We start from the raw sequence: 13,078 nt of genomic DNA, 5'->3' as shown, positions 1-13,078 counted from the left end.
GGTAGAATTAAAGCCATTAAAGACTAGAAAATATCTGCCATATTAGAATAAATTAACCAAAATACTTACAAAATATCAAACTAAGAAGTCTTTATTCACTCGTCTGTCATGAGATTGTCCAGCTCAACAGAAGAACATAGAATTAGAGATATTCTCATGTGATCATGATTGTTCGAGCATTGGAATTGCTTTAGGTACAGTATGCTACTGCCCTAATTTTGTGTAATAATTTATCTATCATAAAAAATACATGTATCTCTGCGAGCAAATATATATCTTTTAAAGAATCATTAATCATGTCGACTGCAATCGCTTATAATAGTTGTGATTTATAGAAAGAAAACTCATAAGCAATCATGAAGCGGAATAGTGACAGAAGAGTATGAAGAATCGGGTGGTCGAGCAAGTGAGGAGAAAGAAGAAATTGTTGGTGCAGGGAGCGTCAGATGATCAAACTTTAGTTTTGATAATGACAAAAGGTTCAAGTTAAATGTGTGATATTTATTGATGAGTTGATCTAAGTGTGCAAGTAACACAGGAAAGTCATAATTAAGACTAGGCACAGAAAAGTTCTAGTGGAGGCTAGGCATAGAAAAGTCCTAGTGGAGACTAGGCAGTGGAAGTCTTGGCTGGAGGCTCGGCAAACGTAATATGGAGGGTTAGGTGGGAAGATCTAGTCTGAAGGATTAGGCAAGGAAGTCCTGGTCAAGAGGACTAAGTAGGAAGACTTGGCAGATCAAGTGCACCAGGTGGAAGACTAGACAGGTCAGGTGGACTAGATGTCTAGCGGTGAAAATTCTGGGAGTCAAGGATCGAGGCTAAGCAGAAGTCCAACAAGTCTGGAGGACTTGGTTAACAACTAGTAAATTCTCCCGAGTGGAATGGGTGAGGGCGCGTTCTCGATAAGGGGAACAGTAGGCATCAGTCTAACACAAGATTTCACTAGAAATCTAAAATCAATACCAAAATAGTTGGTTAAATTGTTACACTTTTCTGTTAGATTTTGTTCTGTGCTAACTTGTAATGCAGGAAAGGAGGGGTTGTTACTTTTTATTCTGGACGCCCTTATCTGAATTCAAGCGATTGAACTCCAAGCGCCTGGATTGATTTTAGGCGACTGGATGTCAGCGGAACGGGGCCAGTGAAGCAGTGAGGTGACAGAGTCCCAGTGGTTAGGACACCTCAACTTTCAGGCATCCGGAGTGGTTCCAGGAGCCCCGATCTGGATAAGGCGTTGCAGAGTCAAGGTTTGATCCGAAACCTCCACGTCAGCATAGAGGTGCTCGGAAGGGATGCAGGTGCTCGAAAATGCCGAGTCAGCAGTGTCGATGGTGGATCGACGAACAGCGTGGAGGCGCCCAGAAAAACTTCTAGGTGCCCGAATACCCTAATAAAAGAGTCTCAAGGGAGAGCCCTTGGTGCATCATTCTACAAACAAGCGACGATCGTTTGCACGCGAAGCACACCGAAGAGCTGCACCAGAATTCTAGATCATCACTCTGTCGGTAATTTTAATTTGTACTTAATTTTTATTAGGTCAGTATAGTTGTTACTGGTCCTATATTATATTTTTGTAAATCGCTAACTCACTTTCGTAAGAAGGGAGTTATATAGTTGATTGTCCATCGGAAATGATCTTTTGATCATGCGCCTTGGAGTAGCAATCTGTGGTTGTGAACCAAGTAAATCCTTATGTCTATTTTCCTTTTCCGCTACATTCTCTATTTCTATTAACGTAAGGATTTATGAGTTTTATATGAACTGTGAAAATGCAATGAAAGTGATATTCACCCCCCCTCTAGCGCTCTCAATGATCCTACAATTGGTATCAGAGCGAGGGGTGCTCGAACACACTGTAACCACTGATCGAGCAAGTTTTTTAATTTTTAATTTTTTAATTCATTTTACTTTCTTCCACACTACTAATCCAAGACCAAGTCTTAGTACCTTTCATAAAATTTTGTGTGTGTGTGCAAGATTTCATTGGCCCATCAGGAAGAATATAGCACTGCACGGCCACCTCTGTTCTTTGGGGAGGATTTAATCTACTGAAAGAGTAGAATGGAGTACCACCTAAAGACTCAGGTGGACATGTGGATCATCATCCAAATCGGGTTCACGATCCCGAGCGATAACGACGGTCTTCCACAAACATGCGAAAAATGGAAGGTGGCCACCAAAAGAAAAATCAAAGCCGATGCTATGGCAACTCAAACACTACAATGTTGGTTGATCAAAGAAGAACTAAACAGAGTCAACCCATTCATCAACGCAAAAGATTTATGGGACAAGCTTATAAAACTCCATGAAGGAACGTCTGACATGAAGGTCAGCAAGCATGATCTTCTTCTCAACAAATTGTACAACATCAAGATGATGGAAGGTGAATCCACTAGTGGACAGCACACGTGCATATAAGATCTACTAAATGAGCTCTATGCAATCGACCAACACGTTGAAAATCAGGATGTAATCAGGTATGCACTGAAAGCGTTACCTATGAACACTTTGTAGGCATCCATGGTTGATGCTTACAAGGTCTCTAGGGACCTTTCAAAAATTAAGCTTGACGAACTATTTTCAGAATTTGAATTACATGAGCAGACTAACGCTATTCCGGACGAGAAAAGTATAACTCTTATAGAAGGACCAACCAAGGAGAAAAAGTTAAGAAAATTAATTGAAGATGAATCCAATGAATCGTCAGGATCTGAAAGCAACGACGAAGTCACAATCGAATTAGTAAATCTAGTTCGGAAGATGCTAAGAAAGAAGAGTGGACTTAGAAGGTCAGAAATGAAAAAGGCGGTACAGAAATCCAACTCTAACAAACCACCTACAAACAAGATGGAACTCACTTACTATGGATGCAAGGAGAAAGGACACTTCAAGTCTGAATGCCTTAACTAGAAGAAAAAGCACAAGTCCAAGAAGAAGGCGCTTAAAGCAACTTTGGACTAGTTATCTTCAGAGGACTCAGAAGAAGAAGCCAACATAAATTTTCTAGCACTCCCAACTTGAGACGAACCAACTGGAACAGAAAATGAATTAGACAGCGACTCAAGTACAAGCCATGAATCTGTATCCATTTCAGAAGGACCATCAACCTCTGTAAGTATTGAAAAATTATATTCAATTATTTACAGCTTATTAAAAAGGTGGGCTAAATTCAACACTCAAGTTGAATCACTTCAAAAGGAGGTAGCACTCCTTAAGGAGAGAGTCAACTCCAGATCGCCAACTGAAAATGTTTAAGTTGGAAACTCAACTCAAGTCAAACTTGAGAAAGAGAATTTCAGGTTGAAACTTCAAATGACGATTTGAAAAGATCATTGAAAAAGTTTACTTTTGGCTTTAAGTATATATCTTAACATGATGCTTGAAACTCAAAGGGCTGAATACAACATATCTGGGCTTGGGTACAAAGTCAAACACAAGTCATATATCTTTGTTAAATCAACCCAAGAAACCAAGAATTCAAGCATGGGTTCCTAAGTCCAACCTGACCAATCCAGTTGGACTGAACCAGTACTAGGTCCCCAAGGATTAAATACATTATTTGATCAGACCTAATAGGGATCATAATTTAGAAAATCTAAAATCTTGCATGTTAGATAAACTTATGTGTTTTATTTTTTATTTAGAATAACCTAGCCTAAGTAAGGGATCAAATTTGAATAATACTTTATCAACATAGTGCCAAGGTGAGTTGAGACATTAGTACGTTAGAAAATTTTAATCTAAGTGGTCAAGTGGAATAAGGAGTACCCTAATTGATTTACTTAGAATATAATAACCTAAGACCTATGAATTATAAAATATAATAACTATAACTCTTCCTTCCCTTCATTCCTTTCCCTCCTTTAACCCTGTCCTTTGGTTTGGATACTCAAAAACCCCAATTAAAAAGTAGAGGAGCCGGTGGCCACCATTTGATTTGGATTGGGCTAGTGAGTTCACGGGTTTTTGGGCGTTTCCGCCGCATGCACGTGATCTCCGCCTCCTACGACGTCCTCCTTCCTTCTCCTCCCTCTGCCATTCCAATGAGCCGTACAATGCCATGCTGCCCTGCATGAGCATCATTCCATTGCCAACTCAGCCACCACCATCGTCATTTAGAATAAGATCGGGAGATCTGCTCCAGTAACTGGATCTTACTGTTAGAAAGTAGTTAATCTAATGAGCAAGGGAGGCGAACTCTTCCTCGTTCTAACAGGTGGCAACATGCGTCGAGCAGGCCTCTGTATTAGTAGATTGAAACTGTTTCATTAACAACAAATTATTATTGAATTGACAAGGATATTTAATTGGATAAATTTTCATCGTAGCAGAAGCTATTCTTTAGACATGGCAATACCATGCACGAGGCCATGACAAGACAAAGAATTCCTGTTAAGGAAAAAAAACCCGTTAATGCAGTACGAGGTCAAGACGAGGAAACCAAATTTTTTACCTTCACCTAAATGTGATGAGTTCAGGGACTTTCATCACTATCTTTTTAAACAAGAACTTGCTGCTGTTGTTCTGCTGCAGCTCTGGGTCAACTTATTTTTCAATCGAACCAATCAAAAATCTAATTCATTCATAAGTTTCTATCACACTGATCGTATCGATCTAGTCTCCAAATCACATATAAATCAGCTGAAGCCGCCAGTTCAGTCCGATCTAGCTGTAATTACGTTACATGTTGCTGAGCAAAAAAATGATGCATTTTTGCGAAGTTCCACGTTGGCGCGAGTGCCTGAAATATATTTTGTACATGCACCAGATGTCAGTTAGGTTTGCATCAGCATCATGTCATCATCACTGATATTAAGCAAAATGAAATATCTTAGTTTTGGAATTTTGATCCATCCTGTACATAAATACCATGTTATAACTATGAAGAAGAGTTTGCTTTAACGGTATAAAGACAATTTTATACTGTACAAGAGGGAGGCACATCAGCAGCATCTGAATTCTACTTTGCAAATAAATAGAACTCAATCTCAACTTGTTAAACACCGGATCAAGAAGCTGACAAACCATGAAGATACGATCCAAGTAGTAACTACTGGAAAGGCCATCATCATACAAGCCTGGGAAGTAAGAAGCAAGATATATCTAAACTTGGGGACAGTATGATTTTAACTTGTAGGAAACAAAATCTTTGATGCAAAGGGAGAACTGAATATTTGAGACTACACACCAGAAAAAAAACAACAAAGTTGTTGCCAAGATCAGCAGTGAACTCATTCATTTTCAATTCATGCCTAATTGAATCTTGGAGCTGCAAGAAATGAAGTGATACTAGGTCTAGTTAGTGAGCGGCGAGAAATAGTTGTATAAAGGGAAATTGATAGCACGTGAGTAATGGCAATTTGATCTTATAGATTTCACAAGGCATGTATGTGTATCACGTTGCAACCAAATCAGGCCTACAGTTTGCATCGGCCAAATGCATTTCAACACATAAATCATGCAACAGAAATAGCACTTATATCATTCCCTAAGGCAGCACCTTCTAGACCTGGTCAAGGTATTCAACCTTCTACAGAGCTATCTAAGCTAACAACTAAAGGGTATTGTTAAGAGCTCTGATAGTGGTAGCTCACCTGAAAAATCTTCTTAGACCTGATTAAGGTATTCAACCATCTACAGAGTAATCTTAGTCAACAATTAAGGGTACTGTTAAGTACACATTTTGCTCCTATTATTTAGACATGGTTTATAGATTTTTTTAATACATGAAAAGGATCAAGAGTTCAGTTCAAAAAGGGCATGGTATTTGTTCTGCTTTATTGTTCAACTGCTTAAATTAATTCAGCAGCATTTATCATTAGATTCGTCTTGCAACAACATTTTCAATTTACAGTTTTGTAGGAATTAAGTTTTGTTACAGAAACTCTAATTCCAATTCACTACCTCCTTTTGTCTGGCCTCAAACACTTCCTGAGTAAAATTCAATTCTACCACAATAGGTTAGCATGTAAAGTACTCAAATTACCTAAGATAACTTCCTAAGCATTCACTCTTACCACAAAGTGCTTCACTCTAGCTGAATGTACCAGCAAATATTCCAACTAAAAATAATTAACAACCAATTATAGCTGTGGTGAAAATACATTAAATTGAAGATGTAATATGAAGTCTTAGAAACTAATATGAAGCAGAAATAGCAGCAAGAGAACTCTCAATCAGTTGCCCCATCTCTCAAAATTTTGGATATTTGTCCAATTCAACACAGAATATGAAAATTCCTTACAGAAGATGCCTTTAAAAGGTGCCAAGACAAACAAAAATTAGCATACATATTACATACTAGGAAACCATCATATATTGTGAAAATATTAATATTGTACAAACAAGCTCATAAGAATATTGTCTTAGTAAGAAAGAAGATAAATTCTAAAAACTTACTGATTTGCACACCTTTCTAACAAAGATTAGCAATTGAAGGATATAATTAACAATCAAAAGATAACAGGAACAGTATGATAAAAGTAACTCATGCAGATCACCTACCAAGGTAACTGAAAATATGAGAACAATCGAAAAGATTAGCACCTCATAGTGACATTTTTTGACAAATGACATAAAGACTTTGAGCTGTTTATATGCTTCAGGTATGGCTGATTTTGAGAAAGAAGCCCTTAAAAAGAATGAATCAGCTAGGATAACTTCTGAAGCATGGTGACCGATACTCCTGATAAACTGGAAAGCCTAGCATTAAAATACACAAATCAAAGATAATAAATTCACTGAATGTCAATTGCATCCATAAGCTTCAGATCAATCATATTAGACATAATAATTTAAGTACCTACTTAGCTAAAATTATGTGGACATAATGGCTGGATTCTAATACCTTGCTCACAGTTTCTTTGAAAGGAATTTGATTCTTGTGCTCTTCTTTTTGTCTATTTCTTTTGAGAACTTTCTTTGTTGTCATCTATAAAACACAACACAAAAGTAAAGTGGTTATAAAGGTGTTTAACAACTAAAAATATTAGTATGTATCTTCACCATATCGTGGCAGTTAGTACAGCAAAGTTATAGTAAATATTGGTAAGCCCCCTGTATTGTACCTTGGTTGATTGAAATGCCTGCTCGAGTTGGCGTATTTGAATCGACTGTTCAGTAACTATATTCTCCATCTGGCCACAGAATCACAAATCTCAAATTTGTTTCAAGTAAAACAAGCTTTTGACTCGATTAAAATTCAGTCTAGGAAGAAGTATGGATTTTTTGAGAGGTTCAATGGTAGCTTAAAATCTCTTGTAGAGGAACCAGGTGTTCTAGTAGCTAGGTCAAACTTTTTACTACTTTGGCTGTTGAACTTGTTGATTTAATATTTCTTTGGTTAAGAAACAAATCAATAAGCTTTGAGATTGAGAGCTAAATGGGAAGGATCAAACAGTTAATGAAGCAATCCTTCCTTCTAACACATCTTTATATCCACTTGATCATTGTTTTTAACTATCATGTAAGAACAAACTTGTATGACAATAGAATTGACCTTTTGAACTTCAGAAGCTGCAATCTCCATCTTTTCTTTTGCTTTGTTCACGTATGATTCTAAACTCCGAATGCTATCTGTGTTCATCATTGACTGCTCGAATAACAACTGGATCTATAAAAAATATCAAATCCACTTATTAAATCAAAATGTAGCTCAAAGACAACAGTAAAGAACTGAATCACCAATCCTTAGCGGAAAGAGTAAAATAAAATTAGAGGTCCAATATGTGGAGCGAGAGACTACATCTTTTTCCAGAGCACGAACCCAATCTTCAGTGTCCAATGAGTCACTACTCGAACCCTGTAAGAAGTAACAATACACATCAAAGGAAGAAGCAAGAAAATGCATGAGTTCTATCTTCAGTCCATTTGCCAAATAGGTAGGCAATCAGCTCCTGCATTTTACTGTGTGATACAAATGACAGTGTCTTAACAGAAGCATATTTTGTGTCACCATCACCACTACAGAGGGAATCAAAATTATAGGCGGTATCACAATATATTCCACAGTCATTCTGGCGCTAAGTTTTATGAGTTAATGATCAATGAGATAAACTGTCATGCAAAACTGCACCGTACATTGCTATTTTCTAGTGATGATGTCATTACCACATTCAGAATGTTGCCTACTAGCTTTTCATTGTAATATATATATTGTTACAGTGAGAACGATCAATCTGATAATCACAACTGCCTTCAAGTAATGTTGAAAGCATTCTCTGCCACTTTTATCACAATAATAACTAAAATTTGACAGTGATTGTGAACGAATACAAATTAGCTAGATTCCTAAAGCAGAACAAGAAACAACAAAAATAAAATCTGATGCTCAAATAAAAAATGTGGATACTTCATCCTACAAAGATTGAAAATATATATATATATATATATATATATTGAATTTTTTATGTATAATATAATGTTGAACATAGTGCAATAGGCTTATAAAGAGGATATTGGACACCATACTTTCAAATGCTCACCTTAACTTCATATATGGCATTCTCCATTAGTTGGATCTTCTTTTCCATCTCCTCAACAAGCTTGTCTCTTTGTTCTAGAAGAAAGGTTGTGGAACTCAAGGTTTTGGTCCTGTCCTCTAGAATAAATTCTGCAATAATTAACTGTTACTAATTTATCCAAATGTTAAAAAAAATTATCCAAAGATAATGACCCTCACTTTGTGATTACAGATACCATTTGAAACCACTATACATCATTATGATAAACTTAAGTAAACAAGCGTTCTCAGAATGTACATAAGTCACAACATTGATATGCTTTGCTAAATTTCTTTTGAGTAAAGCTAGGAGTGTGCTAACATGTCCAAAATCAATTTTATTTAAAGCTCAGCGGTAGAACATTACATCAAGCACCAGAAACAATCATAATCCTTGGGATATACTCCATAATGTCCCTACCATATCACCATGTCATACACCACAAAGCCCCAAAATATACAGTTTCCTTTCAGCAACAGACATAACCCAGCATAAGAGCTGGAAGCCTGGTTCATCCCTAGATCAGCGAGTATAGAGCTCTTCTTGCCTCCAGGTACCTTTAAGTCTCCAAAGCTTATTGATCCATCTTCGAAGTAAATTGTTTCTGTTTCAGTTTAACTTGATACGATCCCTAGATAGACTTATTCAAATAAGTCCTTCAAAATATTATCTTTTAGAATATGTTATTAGATTTGTTATTAATTTAGATAAGGTAATTAGATTTATTAATAATTATCCTTTGAATAGGTTATTAAATTTATTAATAATTTTTATATTGACTCATTATGTAATCTTTTGGGAACAAGCAATGAAGTAATTTCTTTTGATTAATCAATTCCATTTGATTATCGGAGGTTGATCCCCTCAAAGTGATTATCCTATCCCCGTTCTTATTTTTTTCTCCGATTTTCTGCGAGATAGGACACGAGTTCCTATCATAACCTCTGAAATCGAAGAAACTTTTTCTCTGTTTCAGTTTCCTCAGAAAATTTTCTGACATCTTGCCCTTCTAGATAGCCAAGAACCACCCTTGTATAGCTACATTCCCAAATGATATGTTTCACTTAAATAGAGATTTAATTATACTATTTTCACGATATTGTAGCATGATACCATGGTCATTCATTGCACCAAGATTGGCAACATCGAAGGCTCAAGGAGTTACTCCAAGCAACATAAGAATCCTACTAGAGACACCATGCTATGCTAAAAGAATTCCTTTGTTTCTATCTTCATGAAAATAAAAACCTCATCAAGTATCATGCAATTGGTTACCACGATGGACAAGTGTGGCTGGAAAATGCTCAATAAAAAGGAAGGCCCCCTCCTAACACTGTTTCATATAAGGAAACGCCGCTCCCTAATACAACTTGAACCCTTGAATTAAAGAACAGTAAATTTTTTTACAGATACAGTCCTTCCTACCAACTATATAACTTCCAACACCATGAATAAATATTATTAGTTTCCTTTACCTCTCAGTTTACTTAGGAAAAGTATCCACTTGACCCTTTCTAATATCCCGAAGGAGCAGGTTGACAATATAGTGGTGCTTGTGAATATCGAAGATTTCCATGAAATCCCCAAACAATACGAAACTTTCGAGTAAGAAGCCTAACATTGCACAAAAACTTATATACACCGGAAAGAAACAACCATTCCATTCAAGTCAAATAATTATACTTGTATAATAAGCATATATTAAAAAAACGAGAACAATCTAGCCTCAAAAAGGTCAACCTAATCGAGCGGTCTTGAGCCTCAAATCCTCCGTTTCCGCGATCAGGGCGCTCCTTTCCGAGGGATAGGTATCGGAGAGGGAGAAGATGGATGCAAGCAGGACGACGACAGAGACAAGGAGGACAACCGATCGGGCCGCTCTGAGCCGTCCACGCACAGTCCCTCCTCGAAGAAGACGGGAGCCGAGGTAGAAAATCCGGAGCGGGAGTAGGATCTCGACGAGAAAGAGAAGAGCTCTGTCCAAGGTAGGCGAGGCCATCGGCGGCGAGAGATCGGAAACGAGACACAAGACTCGTAACTCGGGAGAAGCTCCGGCGACCGAGATTTATGAATAAAAATAATTTACGAGTGGAAGCGTATATGACATATCTGAATACCCATTTTTTCAAGGGTAAACAAGGACACGAAAAGTTCTCAAGGAAAATAATTGTCCTAATTAAAATGGTCAAAACTTTTAAATTTTAAAGGTTAATATAAAATAAAATAAAATCTGAGGGACAGAGTGACAATTTTAATAAAAAAAAATCCTAACAAATATTTTTTAAATAAAATATTATTAGTTTTTTTACAAGGCAAAATAATAAGAATTAAAAAAACTAAAAATTCAGTTTACAAGGCTTTAAGGGAAAGGGGAAAAAAAAGTAAATGATAATAATAATACTAATAAATGCATTTGAATACTGTCTCAATTCAAAATTGAATCAATTGAAACAACATATTCAGTTTATTTAGCACTCAAAACTACACAAACACTTCATAGAAATCAGGAATCAAGCCATCAATCAAACATTTGGTGGATTAGAAAAGCATTAGAATTACTAATTAAATAATTGGACACTGTTAGGGAATTAATTTTTGTAATCAATTAATTAAGTAGAGTCATTTGCGCATTAATTGTTGGTTTAGTATACTTTGAAGTTAGATAATAATTAACAGATAGTTGATTTAAATGTCTAAAGACACTTAGACACAAAATCATTGTCAAATCGTGTTATCAAGGGTGCAAATGCTCCATGGTACAACACCCACCTTTCATATATTTTTAAATATTATTAAGACCCTTGCTAATCAACTTTTTAAATATTATTAATATTTTTTAAAAATATTTTTGATATTTATTTTACATTATATTTTATTTAAATAAAAAAATGGCCATTCTTCAATCGATCAGTTCAAATTGGCACATCAATCGGGTGGGTCTAACAAGCCTCTGAATCCGCCCGTTTGATTCCAAGAAAATAATTTGTAATTTTTAGAATTAATCTAAATAATAAACAATACTTTACTTTTCAAAAGAATAATGTTTACAAATAAATAGTTTCCTAATGAATAAATAAACAGAGTAGAATGAATATTTTTTAAATAAAAGAGTTATTTAAGGTACGCCACGTCAACATCAGTTAAGGAAAATAATTTAGAAGGATACGAAGTATGTGCATCCAATAAAATTATACAAATTTTTCTCAACCGATTAAATGTTGTTAGATTTGATGGAAATTTTAATAAAGGTAACGTTTTTCCTAATATAATTCGGAATCCCAATTCCCGATAGATTAGGACTGCAGATTATTTCCTAATTCGACTCAACTAATTAGTAAATCCAATTGTATAAATAACTACTTCGATGTCTGAGGAGACGCAACACACAAGATCGAACATAGAGCGATTGCTTGCAGAGATGAAGATCATCGACGTGTGGGAAGCCAACTTCCTGGAGCAGATGGAGTCGATCGCTGTTCTTCGCCGCTGCTTCCCGATCGTCGCCATCGACACCGAGTTCTCCGGCTTCCTCCGCTCCACGCCTCGCGACGCCGCCGAGGAGCACAGATACCGCGACCTCAAGTACAACGTCGACAACCTCCGCATGATCCAGCTCGGCATCACTCTCCTCGACGTCGCCGGCAACCCCCGCATGGCTTGGCAGATCAATTTCTCGGACTTCGACCCCGACGTCGACCCCTACTCGCCGGCGTCCATGAACCTGCTGAAAGACAGCGGCATCGACGTCCAGAGAAACCGGCGCGAGGGTATTTCTTCTGTTCGCTGCGCCGCTCTGCTATGGGAGAAACTGTTCAGTCACCACGGAGGTGCGTTCGTGACGTTCCACGGGCTGTACGATGTTGGGTATTTGATAAAGATGTTGTCCGGCGGAAGGCCTCTGCCGGAGACACCGAGGGAGTTTATAACCATGGCGAGTGGCATCTTTAACGGAAAACTCTACGACATCAAGTACATGGCGCGATTCTGCCCAGGGCTCCACGGCGGAGAAGTTGGCCTGATGAAGCTCGCGAATATGCTGAACGTGAAGGCCGACGGCGTGGCACATCAGGCGGGATTCGATTGCTTGGTCATCGGACTGTCCTTCCGCGAGATGAATAAGAGGTGGGCAGTCATGGGCGATCGAGACTCCATGATCCTCTATGGCTTGGAGAGTGTTTGCCATGAAAGCAAGAGAGCTTCTTCTTCTTCTAGTCCTCTTCGGCGCTGCTCATGGACTTTACCACCTGGGAGGTTCATGATTCCGCCGCCAATGACGCGTCCACCTTTGGCTTTCCCGTCTCCATGCTTTGTCGGCGGCCATGGCCCAGTTCCTCTGCTGCCGCCAGCGACAACGTGCGTCAGATGGTTCCAGCCGGTTCCGCTTCAATGGTCTTTTCCTGGTCCCTGTGTTGTCGTTCTTCAGAGTAGTTTTTAGTTATCGTGTTGGTTATAGTTCATCCTCCTGTTATTGTGGTGTGGGTCAACTATACCTTCTGTTCTGCAGTGTAGAAATTGATTTTATGATTTGAAAAGTTTAATATCTACAATTGATTTTATCATTCTGTCATTTAATATTT

At 37.6% G+C, this 13,078-nt stretch overlaps 2 protein-coding genes across 3 annotated transcripts; one reads left to right on the top strand and one right to left on the bottom strand.

Annotated features, from left to right (window-relative positions):
* Positions 1 to 4,694: 4,694 nt before the first annotated feature.
* LOC141836288 (uncharacterized) lies at positions 4,695 to 10,572 on the bottom strand. 2 transcript variants are annotated; one of them, XM_074723753.1, is made up of 9 exons: positions 10,242 to 10,572; positions 8,484 to 8,611; positions 7,745 to 7,801; positions 7,499 to 7,612; positions 7,068 to 7,136; positions 6,848 to 6,931; positions 6,547 to 6,693; positions 5,189 to 5,269; positions 4,695 to 5,078 (listed from the first exon to the last, which is right to left on the bottom strand). In XM_074723753.1, the coding sequence occupies exons 1-9, from the start codon at positions 10,498 to 10,500 to the stop codon at positions 4,989 to 4,991; spliced, it is 1,029 nt and encodes a 342-aa protein (XP_074579854.1). In that variant the 5' UTR covers positions 10,501 to 10,572; the 3' UTR covers positions 4,695 to 4,988. The 2 variants fall into 2 exon arrangements, with proteins under 2 accessions (XP_074579854.1, XP_074579846.1); XM_074723745.1 differs by having other exon boundaries at positions 4,698 to 5,078; positions 6,547 to 6,702.
* A 1,293-nt stretch (positions 10,573 to 11,865) lies between these two features.
* LOC141826372 (putative CCR4-associated factor 1 homolog 11) lies at positions 11,866 to 12,936 on the top strand. The gene has a single exon (XM_074713616.1). The coding sequence runs from the start codon at positions 11,866 to 11,868 to the stop codon at positions 12,934 to 12,936; it is 1,071 nt and encodes a 356-aa protein (XP_074569717.1).
* The last annotated feature ends 142 nt before the right edge of the window (positions 12,937 to 13,078 follow it).

Source organism: Curcuma longa, chromosome 1, assembly GCF_044706935.1.
Source record: "Curcuma longa cultivar G26 ecotype Majalengka, Jawa Barat chromosome 1, ITB_CL_G26_1.1, whole genome shotgun sequence".
Taxonomy (NCBI): Eukaryota; Viridiplantae; Streptophyta; class Magnoliopsida; order Zingiberales; family Zingiberaceae; genus Curcuma; species Curcuma longa.
The sequence above is the reverse complement of the archived record's forward strand: the minus strand, read 5'-3'. Positions and strand labels throughout refer to the sequence as shown.

Excerpts from the sequence above, each read along its gene's own strand:
- LOC141836288 (XM_074723745.1), bottom strand. The coding sequence starts at position 10,500 with ATGGCCTCGCCTACCTTGGACAGAGCTCTTCTCTTTCTCGTCGAGATC. Across the intron at positions 7,137-7,498 it reads CAGCTTCTGAAGTTCAAAAG|ATGGAGAATATAGTTACTGA; the intron begins GTCAATTCTATT and ends TTCTGTGGCCAG. Across the intron at positions 5,079-5,188 it reads ACTTTGTTGTTTTTTTTCTG|GCTTGTATGATGATGGCCTT; the intron begins GTGTGTAGTCTC and ends CTTACTTCCCAG.
- LOC141826372 (XM_074713616.1), top strand. The coding sequence starts at position 11,866 with ATGTCTGAGGAGACGCAACACACAAGATCGAACATAGAGCGATTGCTT.